Genomic DNA, 24,770 nt, shown 5'->3' with positions numbered 1-24,770 from the left:
TACATGTCGTTTTTGATTTGTATGTGGAGTAATCTGTGTTCAGGAGGTAAAATAAATTTTCAAACTTTGAATGCTGTTCAATCAGACTTGAATATATTCTTGTGAAGCTGTAAAGAGAGATGAAATAGTAGCTGCATATGGCAACAATGGGAATCTATCTGCTGATATTTGAATCCAATTAGCTATCAAGGATGGGGTGTTACGATTTCCATGCCTAAGTAGGTGGTTATGCATTATTATCTAAATAAGTGAGAGAACATGTTACCTATATCTGTTACCTTTGGGCCACAAATGGTCACTCATGGATACAATTATAATGTGAACGAGTGCAGAAGGTGGGAAAATACCAATCAAAACACTGTTGCTGATAGGTTTTCCAACTTGTATATAATGTACATTTTACAGGGTGATTTTAATTGGTTCCATGTTCAGTAAAAATCAGGGAAGTTTTGTTTTGTAAATGAAATGTTTATTGTGCTGACTAGGGTGCGACACTATATAGTTGAAAATGGAAATTCTTCAAAGTAATTATTCTAAGTATTGGTTCAAATAATTATGTAATCTATCTGAAATTTAGACATGTTAAATGATGCATGATGGTGACATATGGGATTACATGGTGCTAAGTTGCAAAAATCATGAATACTGCAGGCACGAGTGAGTATTCAAGGTCCAGACACAAGTACAGTCTATTTTGTACATGTTTAGGAACATGCACTGCTGCATTTCAAGTTACTGTGGGAGTAATTTGACACTGTATTTACCTTGTTTATGTGCAATAAAAGTGTTGCTATTTATATAACAAGTTTTTAATTGTCTTGCTATCTTTTGTTTGGCCAGATATGGTTATCATCTCTCTAAAGCTTCATACTTCATCTGCCATAATCCTGAGACAATTGATAGATTATTCCAGAATTTACGAAATTATAACGAAACAAGCCAATACCCAAAAACCTGTGGAAAGTTTGAAATTTCTGACATTCGAGATTTAACCACTGGATACGATAGCAGCCAACCAGATAAAAAGGCTGTAAGTGAAGTTGCTTAATTCACTTCCAACTGTTTTAAAATATACCAGCAGAGGGCACCAATGATACTTTAAAAAATGCAACAGTGCTAAATTTCATATGCTTATGAACAATTCATGGTTCTTACTTTTTTAGGCAAATTGCTTCGGCAGTAATCTTTAATCAGCAGAACAACCGAACCTTTTTAATAGGTTCTGATGCTTTTGGACAACTTGTAAAGGTGACTTACACACTAGTGATGTTTATATTTAATTCAGTAATGTTGTATAGACCAGAAGTTTTCAGATGTCTACCTGTCAATATTGATACCCACCTTGGCAACCCTGCTTTAACTTTCATAAGACAGTATCAGCTGCCAAAGGAAAATGGTAATATTGCAGAAAATATTGTTATTAATATACAGCAGAAATAACATTCTAGTAAGTCAACAGTATGAAAGATTAAACATCATCATGACGGAAATCACATGAACTGAAAAGGCCCATTAGGTCCAAAGAGCTTGGTTTGAAAGCTGCAGTCTCGAAGTGTGTGTATTTAAGCATGTAAAATAAAATTATTTGTAATCTGCAGTTTTCTGTTTGGTCTAAGGACTAACAAATCAGAAGAATTTTGGTAACTGTTTTCCTCTCCATATTTTAGGTGCTTCCAACCAGTAAAAGCAGCCAAATGATCACCTTCACATTCAAGAATGGATGTGTAGCTACCATGAGAACTAGTGGGACAGAGCCTAAAATTAAATATTATGCAGAATTATGTGCACCACCTGGAAATAGGTAACATTTTAGTTGAAACTTCTAAAATAGCAATATTATTTGATTTAGCTAATTTCAGAATTGGATTGCCAGAAATATTCAAAAAATTGGAAACTGCAAATTCTGGAAATCTGGAGAAAGGAAAAGCCAGACACAAATTGCTGAAAGTACACTGTAAATCTGTCGGCGTCTACTTCTGAAACACTAACCTTGTCAAATGTTAACTTGATGTCTATTTCTGGCATTTTCCATTTTTTTTGTACGCAAGTATTGAATGATTGAGCTGTCTTTATCCACTAGGCTTTTGGGGAAGCCTGCATTTATTTTCTTATTGATTAACTTTTAAGAAATCGATGAAGTAAATTTAACCTCCCTACAAGACTTTAAGCTTTACATGTACTGATTTTGTAAATTTTCAATAGTTCAGAAGGATCTAGTGGTTGTGAAGAGATTTTTGGTAAATTATATTTGACCAAAAATTATTAAGCAATCATCCCAGGGAAGCTAAACAGTTCATATAATCATCTGGTAGCTTCTTCCTACTCTTATTTAAGCCTTTGTTCTTGGGCTGTGGGGTCCTATTTTTTTTCTCCTGTGCATGATGGTTGCAAGTCTTTGTTGATTAGCACAACCTGGGACTGTTGGAAAGGTCCCCACCAACATTTGACAAGCCTGTATCTGTTAATCTCCACTATGCCATGCTCCTCTCTCTGAATCAAAGCCCTGCTCCTGTTTTTTTGAAAATCTGGCTAACTGAGACACCCAGCTAACTGACTCCCTCATGCTGCATTACTGCAGCACCTTTCACAACCTCAGGATGTTCCAAAACACCTTATAGACATGAAGTAATTTTGAAGTGTAGTCATTATTGTAATATCGGAAACGTGGCAGCCAGTTTGCACACAGCAAACTCTTACAAACAGCAATATGATGATGACTAGATAATCTATTCTTATGATGTTGATTGAGGGATAAGTCTTGGCTAGGATACCTGGGATAACTCTCTGTCGTCTTCGAAATAGTGCCATGGGATCTTTTACGTCCGTTTAGCAAGCAGACAGGTTTAACATCTCATCCGAAAGATGGCATTTCCAACAGTGCAGCACTCTCTCAGTACTGCACTGGAGTGTCAGCTTTGATTTTTTTTCAGTGACAAGTTATTGAAGTTATTGACCTGGTTAGGAAATTGGCTGAGCAGCAGGAATCAGAGAGTAGGGATAATGGGCAGGTACTCCAATTGGCAGGATGTGATTAGTGGTATCCCGCATGGCAAGGTGTTGGGGCCTCAACTATTCACCTTATTTATTAACAATTTAAATGATGGAATAGAAAGCCACAAATCCAAATTTTTTGATGACATAAAGATGGGTGGTGGTGTAAGCAGTGTAAACACAAACATAAAATTACAAAGAGACATTGATAGATTAAGTAAATGGATGAGACTGTGGCAAATGGATTTCAGTGTTGGTAAATGTGAGCTCATCCACCTTGGACCCAGAAAGCTAGAAACAGTGGAGGTCCAAAGAGACTTGGGGTCCAGAAACACATCATTAAAATGTTTATAACAGGTAGAAATATAATCAAAAAGGCTAGTGAAATGCTCACCTTAATGTCTAGTGATGTGGAATACAAGGGGTAGAAGTCATGCTTCAGCTATACAAAGCTATGTATAGAGCATATCTGGAGTATTGGAAGCAGTTGTGGTTGTCACACCTTAGGAAGGATATATTGGCTTTGGAGGGATTGCAGTGTAGATTTATTAGAATGATACCTGGACTTCAAGGGTGAAATTAGGAGGAGAGAATATCCAAACTATGGTTATATTTTCTGTAATTTAGAAGGTTAAGGAGTGATCTGATCTAAGTTTACAAGATATTATGGGGAACAGATAGTTTCTCTCTCTCTAAACCTGCTGGTTGGGACGTCTGGGAAGAGGGTCATAGTCTAAAAATTTTTGGGAGTGAAATTAAGAAACGCTTCTTCGCGATAGAAGTTTGGAGCTCTCTTCCACAAATGGCAATTGATGCTGGATCAATTGTAGTTCTAAATCTGAGATTGATAGATTTTTGTTATCAAAGGAATTGAGGGATACAGGGCAAAGGCGGGTATATGGAGTTAGGTCACAGATCAGCCATGATCTCATTGAATGGTGGAACTGGCTTGAAGGACTAAATGTCCTACTCCTGTTCCTATTTACCTAAATGTCAATTGTATTTGAATCCATCATAAAAGAGGAACAGTAATGGGATCTTTTGTCTCATTAAATAACACTTGAGGTAGCATAAAAGGAATATTGTTGTGCAGTGGTTTAGCACTGTGCCCTTTGAACACTGTGTCCAGGGATTGGATGAAAGTCTGCTGTACGGACCCTAAATGAAATAGTTTGGGGCATCTGTCCAATTCATTAATGAAATAAGCCCACAGCACACTTACTGCCTGCAATTCATGAATTGGCGCTAAATTGGCTATTTCACGACACACCAGAAGGATGATTGGTAGAGAAAAATATAAGAACTCACCTTGGTATAATAACTGATGTTCTTCTGAAGTTATGATTAAGGCACATTGTTGAAATATAATATAGCTTCCTCTACATCTGGGTGACTGAAAGGAAAAAGTGTCATTGTCTAGATGAACACAAAAGCTCACCTAAAAATACTTGCATGAGAACAGCTACTGTTCTTTTCTTGTGCCCCCAATTCTAAATTTCTATTTTTGAGTGAAATAGTTTTCCATAGGATTCAATGAATTCTGCTGCAAAGAGATCAGCCTTTATGGGTAAAGGCACCATTGGTATAAACTGCAGTTTTCTTTAATGACTGACTGCTAGCTGGAGCCTCATTGTACAAAATGCTCTGTTATGCTAACTCTTGGTTTCAGAATGCAAATTTGTTCTGTTTCTGAATTATTTTGAAATTTGGTTATTTAAGTGTAGTTTCAGGGCAGATGATGAAGCAAATAAATCAACTACACTGAGGTTTACTTTAATATTCCCTACTTTGTAAAGAGTTCTCAAAATTACATTGCATGTTGGAATACTTATTGATTCTACCCAGGCAATAGTAAGTATCATTGTGTTTAAAATAACAACTTTATAAGAATCATAAAAAGGAAGTGTTTTCAATTTGAAGATCTGGATTTCCCACTTCCTCATTCTGGTAGATGGGATTAGCACTTTGTGGGGGAGGGGAAGGAAAGTGTCTCCTTGATTTGTCCTGAGCAGTTTGTCTTCAGCTCCTTGTTTCCATTTGTGTCAAATGTGTGGGACAAATGACTGCATGGGGAGGGGTGCAGCAAAGTGTAGAAATGCACTGGTCATAGGGGATTCAGTAATCAGTGGGATAAATGAGCGGTTCTACAACTGCCACATGTGTGTCGCTTTCCTGGTGCCAGGATAAAGGATGTCACTGGGAGGGTGCAGAACATTTTGAGGAAGGAGCAGGAACACCCAGAAGTGGGATCCATGTGGGAACCAATGACATTGAAGGAAAAGTGTTGAAGTCCTGCAGTAAGACTTTCAAAATCTAGGGAGGAAGTTGGAGCAAGACCTCACATGTGGTAATCTCTAGATTACTGCCAGTGTCACTTGCTGGTGAGTACAGGAATAGTTGAATAAGACAAGTGAATGTATGGCTAGAGAAACGCTGCAGGAGGGAGGAATTTAAATTCTTATTGAAGCTGGACCTGGGACCAATATCTTGGCGGGGAGGTTAACTAGTGCTGTTGGGGAGGGTTTAAACTAATTTATGAGAGGTTGGGCACCAGGATAAAACGTTAGAGAGGAGCAACACGATGAATAATGGACTGTGGGACAAATAACATTAGTGAAGAGAAGTTCAGAAATAGGAGGGATCAAATGAGGGAAAATGTGAGGCAGTCTAAGATGAGTTTGGAGTGCATGTGCATAAATGCACATAGTGTGCTAAATGGCTTTGGTGAGCTGCAGGCACAGTCACCACGTGGGAATATGATATAGACCTGGTTTGAAGAAGGGGAAGATTGGGAACTTAATATTCCTGGCTACAAGATATTCAGGAAAGATAGAGAAATAATAAAAGCGGGGAAATGTGGGGATGGGTGGCGGAGGGGGTGGCAGTATTGGTCGAAGGAACTATTCTAGCACTGGAGGAGCTAGTCTGCTGGGTTTATAATGTAGGCCACCAAATAGAAAAGAGGTAGAAGAGCAAATTACAGAAGGATGAAAGAAATACAGAGTAATGAGAATGGGGTCTTCCGTTATCCTGAATAAAGATGAGAATAGTGACCGTGTAAAGGGCAAAGATGGGGGGTGGGGTGAATTCCCGAAATGTATACAAGGAAACTTTTTTGAACAGTATGTTTCCAGTCCAATGTGGAAGAAAGCAATGTTGGATCTAGTTTCGGGAAATGAAGTGGGGCAAGTGGAGCATGTTTCGATGAGGAAGCATCTGGGAACAGGGATCATATTAGGTTTAGAATAGTTATGGAAAAAGACGAGAAACAGTCAAGTCTAAGATACTTAACTGGAGGAAGGTTAATTCCAGTTAGTTGAAAGGGGATTTAGGCCAGGTGGATTGGAATCAGAAATTGGTAGGCAACACCATGGGAGGCCTTCAAAAAGGAAATGGTTTGGGTACTGAGTCAACACATTCCCGTGAGGGAGAAAGGAAGGGCATCCAAAGCTGGTCCCTGGATGACGACAGATCTAGAGATTAAAATGAAATGGAAAAAGGATGCTTATGGCAAATGTAAGGTCAATAATACAGTAGAGAACCAAGCTGTTTACAGAAAGTATAGTGGAGATCTAGAACAGGGAATGAGAGGTAAAGAGAGTGGATGAGAACAGCTTAGTGGCTAACATCAAAGGGAATCCAAAAGTCTTTCATAAATGCATAAACAGTAAAAGAGTAGTCAAAGGAAGAGTGGGCCTGATTGACCAAGGAGATCATCTTGTGGAGACAGTACTGAATGAGTACTTTGCACCAGTCTTCAATGCCAATGTAGCAATAATGGACAAGGTGGTGGAGAAATTGGATAAGATAAAAATAAATAGAGTCGGTGTACTTAAAAGGTTGGCAATGCTCAAAATAGACAAGTCACCTGATCTGGGTAGGATGCATCCTAGGTCGCTGAGTGAAGTAAGGATGAAATTTGTAGAAGGTCTGGCTACAATCTTCCTTCGATATGGGGGTGGTGCCAGAGAGTTGGCATGCCTGTTCAAAAAAGCGAAGCGAGATAAACCCAGTATTGCAGGCCAGTCAGCCGAACATCAATGGTGGGGAAACATTTAGAGACAGTAATCCAGGACAGAATTAATTGGCACTTGGAAAAGTATGGGCTAATAAATGAAAATCAGCATGGATTTGTTGAAGGCAAATGGTGTTCAACAAACTTGATTGAGTTCTTTGAAGTAATTGAGGGTTTATAATTGCAGTGTGGTTGATATGTATTTGGACTTTCAAAAAGGTGTTTGATAAAGTATCACACAATACACTTGTTAGCAAAATTAAAGCCCATGGAATTAAAAAGACAGTGGTAGTGTGGCTACAAACTTGGCTAAGGAACAGAAAGCAGTGAATAATAGTGAACAGTTGTTTTTCAAACAGGAGGGAAGTATACAGTATTGTTCCACCAAGGTTGATATTAGGATCACTGCTTTTTTTGATACGGATTAATGACCTAGCCTTTGCTATACTGGACAGAATTTCAGAATTTGCAGATGACACAAAACTGAAAAATGTAGCAAACAGTGAGCAGGATAGTAACGGACTTCAGGAGGAATAAAGACAGACTGGTGAAATGGGCAGACGCATGACAAATGAAATTTAATGGTGGGAAGTGTGAAGTGATATTTTGATAGGAGGAATGAGAGACAATATAAACTAAATGGTACAATTTTAAAGTCTGGAGCAGAAAGATCTGGGAATGCAATAATCTTGGGCAATTTTAATCTTCATGTAGATTGGCTGAATCAAATTGGCGAAGGTACCCTGGAGGATGATTTCATAGTGTGTATTCAGGACAGTTTCTTAGAACAATATGTTGTGGAACCAACCAGGGAGCTTCTTAGACCTGGAAACATGTAATGAGACAGGATTAATTAATGACCTCATAGTAAAGGATGTTCTAGGCAAGAGTGATCATAACATGATAGAATTTCGTATTCAGTTTGACGCTGAGAAATTTGGATTTTAAACTAGTGTCTTAAACTTAAATAAAGGCAATTACAAGGCTATGAAGTCAGAGTAAATTAAAGTTGACTGGGAAAATAGGTTAAAAGGTAAGACAGTAGAGAAAAGGTGGCAGACGTTTAATGAGATATTTCATAACTGTCAACAAAGAGATATTCCCGTGCGAAAGAAAGACTCTACCAGAAGGATGCATCATTCGTGGCTAACTAAGGAAGTTAAGAATGGGCTCAAATTGAAAGGAAAGGTGCACAATGCTGCAAAAATTAGTGATACACCAGAAAATTGGGAAAATTTTAGAAACCAGCAAAGGATGGCTAAGAAAATAATAAAGAGGGAGAAATTAGAGCATGAGAGTAAACTAGTAAGAAATATAAAAAAAACAGAGTAAAAGCTTATACAAGTACATAAAAAGGAAGAGATTAGCTAAAGTAAGTGTTGGATCTTTTAGAGGATGAGACTGTGCAATTATAAATGGGAAACAAGGAAATGGCAGATACTTTGAGCGTATTTTATAACTGTCTTCACAGTCGAAGACACAAAAAGCATCCCAAGAATAGTAGAAAATCAAGAGGCGAATGGGAAGGAGGAACTTAAAATAATCATGATCATAAAAGGAAAAAGTATTAGGAAAACTAATGGGACTAAAGGCTGACAGGTTTCCTGGACCTGATGGTCTGCATCCTTGGGCCTGAAAATAACTGACTGCAGAGATAGTGGATTCATTTGTTATAATCTTCCAAAATTTTTGTAGATTCTGGCAAGTCCCGTGGATTTGAAAAGTACAAATGTAACACCTCTGTTAAGAAAGGAGGGAGACAGAAAGCAGTAAACTATAAGCCGGTTAGTCTAACATTTGTCATTGGGAAAATGCTGGAATCCATTATTAAGGACATTTTGAAAATCATAACATAATCAGGCGGAGTCAGCATGGTTTTATGAAAGGGAAATCGTGTTTGACAAATTTATTCTAGCTCTTTAGAGATATAATAAGCATGGTGGATAAATGGGAACCAGTAGATGTCATGTATTTGGGTTTCCATAATATGATAGAATTCTTCATCAAGATGGAGAGTGACATAGTTGGTTCTGAGACTAGGGTCCTGAATCTTAGTAAAGGAAACTACGAAGGTATGAGGCGCAAGTTGGCTATGACGGATTGGGAAATGTTACTTAAAGGGATGACGGTGGATAGGCAATGGCAAACATTTGAAGAGCGCATGGATGAACTGTAACAATTGTTTATTCCTGTCTGGCGCAAAAGTAAAATGGGAAAGGTAGCCAAACCATGGCTTACAAGGGAAATTAGAGATAGCATTAGATCCAAGGAAGAGGCATATAAATTCACCAGACCTGAGGACTGGGAGCAGTTTAGAATTCAGCAAAGGAGGGCCAAGGGATTGATTAAGAAGGGGAAAACAGAGTACGAGAGCAAGCTTGCGGGGAACATAAAAACTGGCTGTAAAAGTTTCTATAGGTATGTGAAGAGAAAAAGATTGGTGAAGACAAATGTAGTTCCCTTACAGTCAGAAACAGGGGAATTTATTATGGGGAATAAAGAAATGGGTGACCAACTAAGTGCATACTTTGGTTCTGTCTTCACAAAGGAGGACACAAATATCATACCAGAAATGTTGGGGAACACAGGGCTTAGTAAGAGAGAGGAACTGAAAGAAATCAGTATTCGTAGAGAAATGGTGTTGGGGAAATTGATGGGATTGAAGGCCGATAAATCCCCAGGGCCTGATGGTATGCATCCCAGAGTACTTAAGTAAGTGGCCCTAGAAATAGTGGATGCATTGGTGGTTATTACAGACCAGTCAGCCTGACATCTGTAGTGGGGAAAATTCTAGAGTCCACTATCAAAGGTTTTATAGCAGAGCACTTGGAGAACAGTGGTAGAATCGGGAAGAGTCAGCATGAATTTACGAAAGGGAAATCATGTTTGACAAGTCTACTAGAATTCTTCGAGGATGTAACTAGTAGATTTGATGAGGGGGAGCCAGTGGATGTGGTTTATTTGGACTTTCAGAAGGCTTTCGACAAAGTCCCACATAGGAGATTAGTGTGTAAAATTAAAGCGCATGGGATTGAGGGTAGTGTATTGCGATGGATAGAAAATTGGTTGGCAGGCAGAAAACAAAGAGTAGGGATAAATGGGTCTTTTCCCGAATGGTATGCAGTGACTGGTGGGGCACCGCAGGGATCGGTGCTAGGACCGTAGCTATTCACAATACATATTAATGATTTAGATGAGGGAAATAAATGTAATATCTCCAAATTTGCAGATGACACAAAACTGGGTGGGAGGGTGAGTTGTGAAGAGGATGCAGAGAGGATTCAGGGTGATTTGGACAAGTTGAGTGAGTGGGCTAATGCATGGCAGATGCAGTATAATGTGGATAAATGTGAGGTTATCCACTTTGGTAGCAAAAACAGGAAGGCGGATTATTATCTGAACGGCTATAAACTGAGAGAGGGGAATATGCAGTGAGACCTGGGTGTTCTCGTACACCAGTTGCTGAAGGTTAGCATGCAGGTGCAACAGGCGGTATAAAAGGCAAATGATATGTTGGCCTTTAATAGCGAGATGATTCGAATACAGGAGCAGGGATGTCATGCTGCAATTATACAGGGCCTTGATGAGGCCACACCTGGAATATTGTGTGCAGTTTTGGTCTCCTTATCTGAGAAAGGATGTTCTTGCTGTAGAGGGAGTGCAGCGAAGGTTTACCAGACTGATTCCTGGGATGGCGGGACTGATGTATGAGGCGAGATTAAGTCGGTTAGGATTATATTCACTGGAGTTCAGAAGAGCGAGGGGGGGATCTCATAGAAACCTATAAAATTCTAACAGGACTTGACAGGGTAGATGTAGGAAGGATGTTCCCGATGGTGGGCGGAGTCCAGAACCAGGGGATATGGGGTAAACCTTTCAGGACTGAGATGAGGAGAAATTTCTTCACCCAGAGAGTGGTGAGCCTGTGGAATTTGCTAACACAGAAAGCAGTTGAGGCCAAAATATTGTATGTTTTCAAGAAGGAGTTAGATATAGCTCTTGGGTCTGAAGGGATCAAAGGGTATGGGGCAAAAGCAAGAACAGGTTACTGAGTTGGATGATCAGCCATGCTCATAATGAATGGCGGAGCAGGCTCGAAGGGCCGAATGGCCTACTCCTGCTCCTATTTTCTATGTATTCAATAAGGTGTCGCATAAAAGGTTACTACACAAGATAAGAGGTTCTGGTGTTGAGGGTGATATATTAGCATGGATAGAGGTTTGGCTAGCTCCCCAAAGCCTGTCCACCATCAAGGCACAAGTCAAGAGTGTGATGGAATACTCTCCACTTGCCTGGATGAGTGCAGCTCCAACAGTATTCAGGAGGCTCGATGCCATCCAGGACAAAGCAGTTCGCTGGATCGGCACCCCATCCACCACCTTAAACATTCACTCCCTTCACCACCGACGCACAATGGCAGCAGTGTGCACCATATACAAGATGCACTGCAGCAACTCATCACACCTCCTTTAACAGCACCTTCCAAACCTGTGGCCTCTTCCACCTAGAAGGACAAGGGCAGCAAATGCATGGGAACACCATCAGCTGCAAGTTCCTCTCCAAGCTCCACAACATCCTGACTTGGAAATGTAATGCCATTCCTTCACTGTCACTGGATCAAAATCCTGGAACTCCATTCAGACAGCACTTTGGGTGTATCTGCACCAGCTAGACTGCAGCGGTTCAAGAAGGCAGCTCACCACCACCTTCAAGGGCAATTAGGGTTGGGCAACAAATGCTGGCCTTACCAGCGACGCCCACATCCCATGAAATGAACAAAAAAAATACAGGAAACCGAGTCAGTGTAAATGGGGCATTTTCAGGTTGGCAACTGTAACTGTGCCAGAGGGATCAGTGCTGGGCCCTCAACTATTTACGATCTATATTAATGACGTGGATGAAGGGACTAAATGTTTTGTAGCCAAATGTGCAGACGATACAAAGATAGGTAGGAAAGCAAGTTGTGAGTAGGCCACAAAAGAGATAGATGGGTTAAGAGAGTGGGCAGAATTTTGTTAGATGGAGTCTAATGTGGGAAAAAGATATAGCACTGAACAACCACAAAGTTCCTCAAAACCATGAACTTTTTCAGGTAGATGTCCAACTTCTTTTCTCCAAGACGCTAATATGGAAGTAAAGTCTTCTCGTGATGGCCAGTGTTGCAGAGTTCCCTTAAACATTTTGGTCTTATCGCCTCTCGAATGACCCCGGTTCTGCTTACAACAGTCTTTGAGTGGCCCTTTAGGTCACCAAAAACAGCTAAGGCCAGTCTTTTTTGCCAATGACCAGCTCCCAGAATCAACTCTCTTCTCTTTGCAGCCTGCCTTTGTTTTAAAATGAACCGTTTGCAGCCTGTTTCAAATCTGCAGTCTTGTAAACTGAGCTTGAATAACTCTGGTCACACCTCTGGTCATATGACACTCTTTCCTGTGTTTTTAACTGGTCCTAACCAGTTCTGTTTTCCCAAAATGAAGCTTTCAGTTTCATTTTCCAGTGAAGGACTGTCTCAAAAAAAAAAAAATGAAGCTTTGAAATCAGAGTCAGTGCCCCTAACAATATATTCAACAAGTCAGCTGTTCAGCCAACAGTCTGCATATGCGGACTCCATCGCACCATGCGGTGAGAGACTGATTATGACAGTAATGCCAATTAATTCTTGTGCTACTGGTCACTGTATAACTAATTGCAGCAGGGAAAATTTGCTAATCTAGTAGCAAATATGGATTGCCAGGTTTTGGCAGTGAGTCTGGCCCAAGTGATGCAGCGATCTTCATTAATAGATGATTACCTTTGTCTTATTAGGATTTATTGGGCAGTGGCTCACTCATCAGCATTTGCAGTTGAACTGGTGGATTCAAAATTCCTATGCCGTCACAGTAAGTGGGGCAGTTTCACACAGTGCAGAAATTATAATTTGTCAGCTTAACTGCAAACTTGCTCACATGGGCTGTCAAGTTCCAGCAGCAAACCTGCTACGCACCCAAACAAGATAGGCTGTCATTTCCAATTGATTGCAATCCCATGCTAACATTGAAGGAGCAATGCTCCCCTTAAATATGCGCTTAAAGTTAAGAGGAAACAGGAAATAAAACGGTTTTGAATAGTAAAATTACATTTTATCTTGTGACATGGACAAGAGGGTGTGACTGCAAGTCAGGCAAATAAGGGGACCCCAGATGTAGTGCTGGAGGGGTCTTGGCCCTTATCCAACAGGTATGAGATTCTTGCTGCCTGTGTGGATGAGGGAAAAGTCTGCAGGGTGGATGAGCAAACTGACAATAGCACTGTGGTACAGGACAGATCCGGAGAGAAATGTTTTGTTAAGCTGAGCATGTTGTCAAAACTGAAGTAAATATACTCTTTAGCCATAGAGTGACAGGATTCCTTTGACAGTAGCGTAAGATATGGAAGCTGAAATATCTGCAATAAGAAGGGCAGAAAAGACCCAAAAACATACAAGGCAGCTCTATAAAGACTTGAAACCATCTGAGGAATGGAATACTGTACTGCTTGTGATATGTTTATATTTCAATTTGCTAATTTTCCATTAAGCAGCTAAAAATGTGAATATTAATAAAACTATAGTTTGTTTCTCAAACATAAATAACATGTTCACCTATTCTTAACTGAGCAATCAAGAATAATTATGTAAAATGTATAGTTAATCATCTGTAATTGTTTAGTTCCTTTATAGCACACATGTACTCATTGTCACCTCTTTTCCCAGTGACTCTGAAAAGCTGAAGGAGGAGCTCAATGACTTGGTCAATGCATTGGTGAAACATTTCTTCCAGCCAGATAAAAATGGCCTGACATTTCACTCCACCTGAAATGATTTCTGAAGTTTAGACCAGTCAGCTTTGGCAGCACACAGTGTTAAACTGTCTTAGCTGTGTCAATAATATTGAAGCATGTAGTTTTCTGTTTAGAGAAATGTGCTGCTTTGCTAAGGTCTGAGGGATAATAAATATCTCCCTGTTGTATCTTGTATAATACTAAGTTGCATTTTTTGGGGTGGGCGGGGTTTGATGAGGGAGATTGGTGGGGATTCCCTTCCATAACAGAGTGATTTACAATATGGGGGGAATGTATACATTTCTCTTACTCTTAAAGGGGCAAGAACATCCATTCAGGGTGAACTCCAATGCCTATCTAGAAAATACAATAGTGTGCATTTATTAGTTCTCAAAAATACTACTCAATTTTCTTTGAGTTGATTTGAGGAGTGAAGACTTCAGATATTCTCCATTAATTTAATGGAAGTGGCCTTTTCAGTGGCTGAGAGCTACTGAGCAGCTCATATCCTTGGAGGTGGTTGGGAGGATGGGATGTGGAAAGAAACACTATCATACTGCTATGTTAGTCATATTTCCAATGTGAGCAGCTTCTATTAGCTCTCTTGTTGCCCTGTCCATAATAGATATAACTGCAATAGTTAAAATGGGTAAGGGACGCAATGATGGATCTCTGTTGGGCAGTGTCTAATTATATTTTACATACGAACATATGAACATACGAATTAGGAGCAGAGTAGGCCATTCGGCCCCTCTAGCTTGTTCTGCCATTCAATAAGATCATGGCTGATCTGTTTGTGTTTCGAATTGCACACTCCCAGCTACCCCTGATAACCTTAGATTCTTGTTAGGCAAGGGAATCAATCTACCCCGCCTGTTCCACCATCTTCTGAGGCAGAGATTTTTTGATGGCTTTCACATATGTTGCTGTATCTCTCCCAGTTGGACTTTGAAGGTATTTTGAAGAGAGACCACTTTTCCTTTAACATCATTGCACTTATTAATTTGCTACAAGAGTCATTTTAAATCTGTGTGTAACTGCAGCTTGATTTGACGGATTAATATACTTCATTCAAAGTGTGAGCAGGAACTCCATTGCTCACCTTCTGAAATGCTTAAAGGTCCAGCATTTAAACATTGATCAAGGAAGACATTTCTTGCCTGAATTCTTGAAATACATTTTGCCTTGATTCAGTCTTGTATGGTTTTGAAGTTGAATTTCACATATCTGTACACTATGTATTAGAGCAGTCTCTTTGAAAACTTTGAACTGTGCACTCTCAATGCTGAGCTGCTGCTTTATTTTTGCATTAGAAAGACACATTCTGCTTATATTCCATTTAGTTCAACCAAAAAGACATTGTTATGTATATATATATAAAATCAATATCACAATATCTTAGTACTGTTCAAAATATCATGACTTGATTTTACATTCCATTGTACACGTTTAATATCAATGTTATAGTCAGTTAAAAGCCTGTCTTTATATCTGAAGAATCTGCAAATCTAGATTTCATCAGTTCATTTACATCTTTTAGTATTAACAATCCAACAAATATCCATGCAGCCATCTGATAGTCTGTTAGGTGTTTTAATAAAATTATCGCAATTAGTAACCAGAACTTTCTGATTGTCACAACTGTAAGAAGTCAAGACAGTGTTGTCATTGACTTTGATTTATAGCACAGCTATGTAAATGCATTCATTCCATTCATAAAAATCTGAGCACTGTGGGAATTCTTCAAAAGTTCATATACTGTGCATGAACATTAAAGGAGGCAAAAATTATCTTGAGTTAAGTGTCTCATTTTACTGGTGAACATTAAACCTCCTGGAAATGTGCCAGTAATCAGTTAACAGGTAATGTGTGCAACATGCTTAAAACAGGCCAATAAATGGAGCACTATTGCATATTTTACGGAAAAATCTTTAAGCTATTTTAGCCCATTAAGGTTGGATTTATGCTAAAAATTGTGCCATTAATGATTTCCAAAAGAGGGAGTGCAGCTGTCATGTATGATAACACAGCAGTTTTCCTCCTATTTTTCAAAACATTCATTCTTCACCATCATTACACAAATTGGCTTACACAATGGAAATTATACTTTCAATATATTTAGTTGGATTTTTTTGTATTGTCATAAATTTGAATGTACTAATTCATTACAATAGAACTGATTTTATTCAATTGTGTGTGCACTTCAGATATATAATTACAAATTCTGCAATCAGCTAAATAATATTGATTTGTTCGCATATTACTAGTATTAATGAAAAAGTAAGACACTAAAATGTACATGAGTATATGCAAGCTAGAGCCTTAAGTACAGTGGTCCTAACTGGATAAGCAGTTAGATGCTTAACAGTGTTCTGCATGGCAGTGAGGTATAGCTGGCTACATCCCAGTAGTACCATTGTATTGTTGGGTAGAGGAGATCCTGAAGCCTTTGCTCTTGCCAATCTGCAGCTAAGCTTGTTGGACCTGGGTAAATGAGGTTTATCCCTACTGTGTAAGTTAGTGTTCTTCAGCTGAATAAACAATGTGTGTCTGGTTTTATCAGCAATTTGCTTAGAGTCTTAAAAATTAAGATGAGTTTCCATGTGGAACAGACACCCAGCTGACCCAAAAAACTACGATAAACAATCGTGCTATGGTAGAAAATTTAGGCCTTTAATTCAAATTACTGATCACCTTAAATTCTGACCTAATCCAAGATCCATAGCTCTTGTTATAAGGCTGAAATAAAAACAGAAAATGTTGTGGAAAGTGAAACAGTTAATGCAGGTTGATAACCTTTCATCTGGAACTCAAAGAAGAGATCTAGAAGTTTATAAACAAATACAGAGACAAGGAAAAGGTGGTGTGGGGGCGTGGTGTGGTGGCACTGGACCAAAGGAACAAAAGGAAGGTCTGTGAAAGAGTGGAGGGCAGGAGTGATTTTAGAATCTTGGATGGTTAAAACACAGAAGGAGGCCATTTGGCTCATTGAGCCCATGCAAGCTCACTGCAAAAGCAATTTAATTAGTCCTACTCCCTTGCACTTTCCCCTTAGCCCTGCAGTTTTTGTCCCTTCAGGTGCTTATCCAAATCCCTTTTGAAAGCCATGATTGAATCTGCCTCCACCACACTCTCAGGGCACTCCAAATCCTCACCACTTGCTGGGTAAAAAAGTTTTTCCTCATGCTGCCTTTGGTTCTTGTGCCAATCCCCTTAAATCTGTGTTCTCTAGTTCTCGACCCTTCCACTAATGGGAACAGTTTTTCTCTACTCTGTCTAAACTCCATGATTCTGATCACCTCTAGCTTAAAACCTGGCCACCAGACTAGACCCGACTACATATGTCGGGTTCGGGTCGGGTCAAAATTCCGAGTCCAGCATTCTGGCTCAGGTTGGGCAGGACACTGCTTCCCGGAAGTCATGGGATCAGGCTTACCCATGATTCCCCACAACTCTAGCTGCAGGAATAGCCTGGTGCCAGAATAGATGAAGGAGATTCGGGTCGGGTCAAGCGCAAAAGAAATTAAAGGGCTAGGGTCAGGTTCGGGTTGCCTGTGGTCGGGTTGGGCCCGGGTTGGGTTTTAATTTTACGCCCGAGCCAGGCTTTACTCTAGCTATTTCCTCTCAACCTTCTCTGCGCTAAGCAGAACAACATCAGCTTTTCCAATCTATCCATATAATTGAAGTCCCTCTTTCCTGGAATCATTCTCGTAAATATTTTCTGCACCCTTTCTAAAGCCTTCACGTCCTTTGTAAAGTGCGATGCTTACAATTGGACATAATACTCCAGTTGAGGCAGAACTATTTCCTGTCACTTAGCCAATTTCGTATCAATGCTGCCAGTATCACTTATTCCAGGGGTTCAAATTTGCTGGAAAGTCTATTATGTGACACTTTATCAAATATCTTTTCTAAGTCAACTGCATTATCCGCATGAACCCTCTCTGTTATCTCATCAAAAATCTCATTCAAGTTAGCTAACATGATTTGCCTTTTAACATATCTGTTCTGGCTTTCCTTAATTAATCTGTACTTGTCCAAGTGACTGTTAATTTTGTCCCGAATTATCATTTTTAAAAGCTTTCCCAACAGCAAGGTTCAACTGACTGCCCTGTTTTACTGGGTATATCTTTACAGATTTTGAACAAGGGTGTAACATTTGCAATTCTCCAGTCCTCTGGCAATCTTCCTTTTGAGGATTGATGATTATGGTCAGTACCTCTGCAATTTCCACCCTTCCCTCAGTATCCTCGGATGTATCCTACCCAGTCGTGGTGACTTATCAACTTTTAAGTACAGCCAGCCTTTCTAATATCTCCTCTTTATCAATTTTTAGCCCATCCAGTATCTTAACTACCTCCTCTTTCACTGTCACTTTGGCAGTATCTTCTTCCTTAGTAAAGACAGATGCAAAGTACTCATTTACTTTGGGCGGCACAGTGGCGCAGTGGTTAGCACTGCAGCCTCACAGCTCCAGGGACCCGGGTTCGATTCTGGGTACTGCCTGTGTGGAGTTTGCAAGTTCTCCCTGTGTCTGCGTGGGTTTTCTCCGGGTGCTCCGGTTTCCTGCCAAAAGACTTGCAGGTTGATAGGTAAATTGGCCATTATAAATTGTCACTAGTATAGGTAGGTGGTAGGGAAATATAGGGACAGGTGGGGATGTTTGGTAGGAATATGGGATTAGTGTAGGATTAGTATAAATGGGTGGTTGATGGTCGGCACAGACTCGGTGGGCCGAAGGGCCTGTTTCAGTACTGTATATCTAATCTAATCATTTAGTATCTCAGCCATGTGTAGGTCTTTTTGGGAGTTGCCAGTCTCTTCCCACACTCTTCCTTTGCCCCTTATTTCCTTTTTCTCTGCCCCTCTGAACGTCCTATATTCAGCCTAGTTCTCACGTTACCAACCTGATATCTGTCATAAAGCCCCTTTTTCCGCTTCATCTTACTCTCTACATATTTCATTATCCAACCAGCTCTGGCTTTGGTTCCCTATCTTTCCCCCTCATGGAAATGTACCTTGACTACCTGAGCCATCTTTTTAAAGGCCGTCCATTGATCGATTACAGTTTTGCCTGCCAATCTTTGTTTCCAATTTACCTGGACCACATCATTCTCAACCCACTGAAATTGGCCTTCATCCAATTAAGTATTCTTACTCTAGATTGCTCCATGCCATTTTCCATAACCAATCTAAAGCTTCTGATACTCTGATCAATGTTCCCCTACTGACACTTGATCTACTTGACTTACCTCATTTCCCAGACCAGATCCAGCAATGCCTTCTGCCTCTTTGCGCCAGAAACATACTGACCAAGGTTTGCCCGAACGCACTTCAGAAACTCATCCCCCTCTCTGCCCTTTACACTATTACTATCCCAGTCTATATTAGGATAATTGAAGCATTACCACTACTCTATAGTTCTTGTAACTCTGTAATTTCCCTGCAAATTTGCTCCTCTATACCCCATTAGTTGCTGGCCTATAGAATACACCCAGTAGTGTAATGGCCCCTCTATTGTTTAATTCTCACCACATAGATTCTGTCCTTGCCCACTCCAGGACATCCTCTCTCTCTAGCACTGTAATATTCTCTTCAATCAATACTGCTACCCCTCCTTTCTTTCCTCCCCCAGGTTTGACACCTGTTAGACTAGTCTACAGTTTCCCTCTGTCCCTCACTTGACAGCCTCCAACAGGCTCATTGAGGCACTCAGCGCTGGCTCATATCAACAGCAACCCCAATTTCCGCATCCCACTCTCTCATCAACCTTCCCACCCAGTGTGCCTTCTTTGGGCTAATCTTTTTTATTCTTTCATGGAATGTGAGCATCACTGGCAAAGCCAGCATTTGTTGCCCATCCATGTTGCAGTCCATCTGATATAGGTACACCTACAGTGCTGTTGGCAAGGGGGTTCCAGGACTTTGACCCAGCGACAGTGAAGGACAATGATATAGTTCCAAGTCAAGATGGTATGTGGCTTGGAGGGGAACTTGCAGGTGGTGATGTTCCCATGCATCTACTGCCCTTGTCCTTCTAGGTGGTAGAGGTCACTGGTTTGGAAGGTGCTGTCGAAGGAGGCTTAGCGAGTTGCTGCAGTGCATCTTGCCAATCTTCCTGTCCAACTCACCTCTCCCACTACTGACCCTGTAGAATCTGCCAGTGGATCAGCTCTCACCACCCTTCGAAACATCTCCCTCCAGAATGTCCATTCACTTGTGAACAAGGCCCTTGCCATCTATCAACTTATTGTGAATGATTGCATCGTCATCATGGCCTTAATGGAACCTGGCTGGGGGGGAAGATGACACTTTTCCCCATAATGAAGCCTCCCCGCCTGGTTACATCTTCTAGCACTTGACCCACCAAGACCGTCGCGGTGGCAGTGTGGTGCTTATCACTGGGTCATGCCTTGGCCTGACTCCCTATTACTTTCTTCTCCTTTGAGCAAATCATCTTGTTCTACCCCTCTCACATCTCTTTAAAAAATAATTTTCCTGTATCGTGCAACCGCAAACCTCACCCCCCCCCCCCCCCCCCACCCCCGCCCGATCAATAAAAATTTCCTCATTGAGATATCTTCACTGCTTTCCTCCCTCAGCCTCTGCACTGAACAACTTCTCATCTTCAGTGATTACACCCTCCACCTCAACTCATCATGTTCTCTCTCCTCTGAGTTAACTGCCCTCTTATCCTTCCTCAATCTCTCCCTCCATGTAAACTCCCAACTCGTATTCATGGCCACCCCCTTGATCCCGCCATCTCATGTGGTCTTGCTAGTCCCATCATATCAATTACAGATAAGGCCATCTCTGATCACTGCCTTGTATCACTCTCCATCCACATCTCCCTTCCACGCCCCAAACCTACATCCTTCTATGTCCGTCCCTGGAAAAAAACTAGCCCCCATTTCACTTACAACTGCACTTTTAAAATCCCAACTGTTGAGCCTTTGATTCTCTGTTTGCCACAACATTTCTGCAGCTACTGATTGCTCAACCACACCTTTGATGCCCTAGTCCCCAGTAAAAAGATCAGTCTCACCCTGGTCATTCCCCGTGGTATGGCCCCCGTTTCCACTTCCTTAAGACCATGGGACACAGACTTGAAAGAATATGGTAGACAACTGGTTTAGCCATCCACCACCAGATCTGGCTGGATCACTTAAACCATTATTGGTCCTGCTCTCGACTGCTAAGACTGTTCACCATTCCAGGATCATCCTGGAATGCAAAGATAATCCCAGCCTTCTTTACCACAAACTGTCCACTTCAACCCCTCTCCCTTCCACCCTCAAATTCAACAATAAGTGCAAGAAGCTCATGGACTTCTTTGTCACTAAGATTGAGACCATCTGATGCTGCGCCCCTGCCTTTCACTAGCTCCCTGGTGAAACGTCCTCTAATGCTCGCCCCTGCCCTAGCCTTGAACTCACATCTTTCTCTAGTTTCTCAGCTATCATCCTCTCATACTCTTTGTGAGCTCATCTTGTCCAAGGGACCTACCTCCTGCTCCTTCCATCCTATTCCCACTAAACTGCCGGGACTAGACAACTTCCCCTCCTAATCCCCTTGTTAGCTGATATTGTTGACAGTTCTTCCTCTTCAGGTGTTGTCTCCCTCTCTAATTCTGCCATCATCACCCATTTCCTCAAAAAAGAAACTTTAGACCCCACCGTTCTTGCAAGCTAATATCCCCTTTCCAACCTCCCTTTCCTCTCCAAAGTCATTGAACATGTTGTCGCCTCCCAAATCCATTCCCATCTTTCCCGGAACTCCATATTTGAATTCCTCCAATCAGGTTTCCGCCCTTGCCACAGGACCAAAACAGCTCTTAACAGAGTCACAAATGACTTCCTATGTGAATGCAACAAAGATAAACTTTCCTTCCTTGTCCTTCTCAGCCTGTCTGCAGCCTTTGACATGGTTGACCATGCCATCCTCCTCCAACACCTCTCCACTGTCATCCAGCTCGGTGGGACTGCTCTCACCTGGTTCCATTCTAATCCATCTAATCATAGCTAGAGAATCACTTGCAATGGCTACTCTTCCTGCTCCTGCACCATTATCTCTGGTGTTCCCCAAGGATCTATCCTTGCCCTCCTCCTATTTCAACAGAGTGCAACAAAGATTCTCAAGACTGATTCCTGGGATGGCAGGATTGTCCTCTGAGAAGAGATTGAAGCGACTGGGCCTATATTCTCTGGAGATTAGAAGAATGAGAGGTGATCTCATTGAAGCATACAAAATTCCTACAGGGCTTGACAGGGTTGATGCAGGAAGGATGTTTCCCCTGGCTGGGGGGTCTAGAACCAGGGAACAGTCTCAGAATAAGAGGTAGGTCAATAGGACTGAGATGAGGAGGAATTTCTTCACACAGAAGGTGGTGAATCTGTGGCATTCTCTGCCCCAGAGTATGTTCAAGGCAGAGATTAATAGATTTTTATATATTAAACATAGCGGGGATATGGAGACAGTGCAGGAAAAAGGCATTGAGGTAAAAGATCAGTCATGATCTAGTTGAATAATGGAGCAAGCTTGAGGGGCCGAATGGCCTACTCCTATTTCCTATGTTCCTATCTGCATGCTGCCCCTTGGTGACATCATCCAAAAGCACAGTGTTAGTTTTCACATTTTTAAAATTCATTCAGGGATGTGGGCGTCGCTGGCTAGGCCAGCATTTATTGCCCATCCTTAATTGCCCTTGAAAAGCTGCCTTCTTAACTGCTGCAGTCCTTGGGGTATATATACTCCAACAGTGCTGTTACGAAGGGAGTTCCAGGATTTTGACTCAGATACGGTGAAGGAACGGTGATATAGTTCCAAGTCAGGATGGTGTGTGACTTGGAGGGTAACTTGGAGGTTGTGGTGTTCCCATGTATCTGCTGCCCTTTTCCTTCTAGGTGGTAGAGGTCATGAGTTTGGAAGGTGCTGTCAAAGGAGCCGTGGTAAGTTGCTGCAGTGCATTTTGTAGATGGTACACACTACTGCTGCTGTGCATTGGTGGTGGAGGGAATCAATGTTGAAGGTGGTGGATTGGGTGGCAGTCAAGTAGGCTGCTTTGTCGTGGATGGTGTCGAGCTTCTTGAGTGTTGTTGGAGCTGCACTCATCCAGGAAATTGGAGTGTATTCCATCACACTCCTGACTTATGCCTTGTTGATTGGGGAGATGGGAGGTGAGTTACTCACCACAGAATTCCCAGCCTCAGACCTGCTCTTGTAGCCGTAGAATTTATGTGGCTGGTCCAGATCAGTTTCTGGTCAATGGTGACCTCCAGGATGTTGATAGTGGGGGATTCAGCGATGGTAATGCCATTCAATGTCAAAGGGAGATAGTTAGATTCTCTCCTGTTTGAGATGGTCATTGCCTGGCACTTGTGTGGCACGAATGTTACTTGCTACTTATCAGCCCAAGCCTGTGTGTGGTCCAGGTCTTGCTGCATATGGGCATGGGCTGCTTCAGTATGTGAGGAGACACGAATGGTGCTGAACATTGTGCAATCATCAGTGAACATACCCACTTCTAACCTTATGATGGAGGGAAGGTCATCGATGAAGCAGCTGAAGATGGTTGGGCCTAGGACACTACCCTGAGGACCTCCTGCAGTGTTGTCCTGGGACTGAGATGATTGACCTCCAACAAGCACAACCATCTTCTTTTGTGCTAGGTCTGACTCCAATCAGCAAAGAGTTTTCCCTCTGATTCCCATGGACTTTAGTTTTGCCTGCACTCCTTGATGCCATACATGTTACAGTTGTATAGGACTTTGGTTCGGCCACATTTGGAATACTGCGTACAGTTCTGGTCGCCACATTATCAAAAGGATGTGGATGCTTTGGAGAGGGTGCAGAGGAGGTTCACCAGGATGTTGCCTGGTATGGAGGGCGCTAGCTATGAAGAGAGGTTGAGTAGATTAGGATTATTTTCATTAGAAAGACGGAGGTTGAGGGGGGACCTGATTGAGGTGTACAAAATCATGAGAGGTATAGACAGGGTGGACAGCAAGAGGCTTTTTCCCAGAGTGGGGGTTTCAATTACTAGAGGACACGAGTTCAAAGTGAAAGGGGAAATGTTTAGGGGGGATATGCGTGGAAAGTTCTTTACGCAGAGGGTGGTGGGCACCTGGAACGCGTTGCCAGCGGAGGTGGTAGACGCGGGCACGATGGAGTCTTTTAAGATGTATCTAGACAGATACATGAATGGGCAGGAAGAAGAGATACAGAACCTTAGAAAATAGGCGACATGTTTAGAGAGAGGATCTGGATCGGCGCAGGCTTGGAGGGCCGAAGGGCCTGTTCCTGTGCTGTAATTATCTTTGTTCTTTGTTCTCTTTGTTCGGTCAAATGCTGCCAACACTGAACGAGGCACAGTATGATCACATCAAGACCCTACCAGCTGCATCGATTGCCCCCACCACCCATATAATCTTAATGCTCCTACCCTTTCTGGCACCCTCCCCAAACACTGGGTGACTAGAGTGCCATTTCTCCTGCACAAACACAAACAAATGCAGAGGGTACACCGTTTACGGAGGGAGGATACACAGTACCTCCCTTCCAGTATGCACAATGAGACCACAGATTATTCCCCCCTCACTCCTCCCTTCCAGAATGCAGAGTGAGACCCCTGAAAACAGAACTTACCTTCCATTGTGAAACCTTCTGCCTCTGAGGACCCGTTGGCTTATCTATTCGTGACTGGACTGGCCCGTTCAAAGTAAAATCAGGAAGTGTGCAGGAGAGTCGGCAGGCTGCATAATCTGCAGAGGTAAGTATCGTTTTACATATGATAATTGGGGTGCCACTGCTGTGCAGCAGGGCAGTGGGGGCCGCACCATGGTCTCTCCACCACCGATAATTTGTGGTGGGCCCTTCTCGACGTTACGGGTCCAGACGGGCCTCTCCCCGCAGAATTTTACCAACCCCCGCGCCACGAGGGGCTGGTAAAATTCAGCCCAATACATTACAG

The 24,770-nt window shown here is 41.8% G+C and overlaps 1 protein-coding gene across 1 annotated transcript in view; it reads left to right on the top strand.

Moving 5' to 3' along the window:
- pgm2 (phosphoglucomutase 2) overlaps positions 1–15,591 on the top strand; it is a 73,914-nt gene extending 58,323 nt beyond the window's left edge. Inside the window, exons 12-14 of the mRNA XM_068036978.1 lie at positions 841–1,030; positions 1,668–1,801; positions 13,734–15,591. Coding sequence (XP_067893079.1) covers positions 841–1,030; positions 1,668–1,801; positions 13,734–13,836 — 427 coding nt within the window. The 3' untranslated portion in view covers positions 13,837–15,591. The remainder of the gene's footprint in view (positions 1–840; positions 1,031–1,667; positions 1,802–13,733) is intronic.
- The last annotated feature ends 9,179 nt before the right edge of the window (positions 15,592–24,770 follow it).

The sequence above is a fragment of the Heterodontus francisci genome, chromosome 1 (genome assembly GCF_036365525.1).
Source record: "Heterodontus francisci isolate sHetFra1 chromosome 1, sHetFra1.hap1, whole genome shotgun sequence".
NCBI classification, from domain to species: Eukaryota; Metazoa; Chordata; class Chondrichthyes; order Heterodontiformes; family Heterodontidae; genus Heterodontus; species Heterodontus francisci.
Note: the sequence above shows the minus strand (reverse complement) of the source record. Positions and strands in the feature narration are given on the sequence as shown.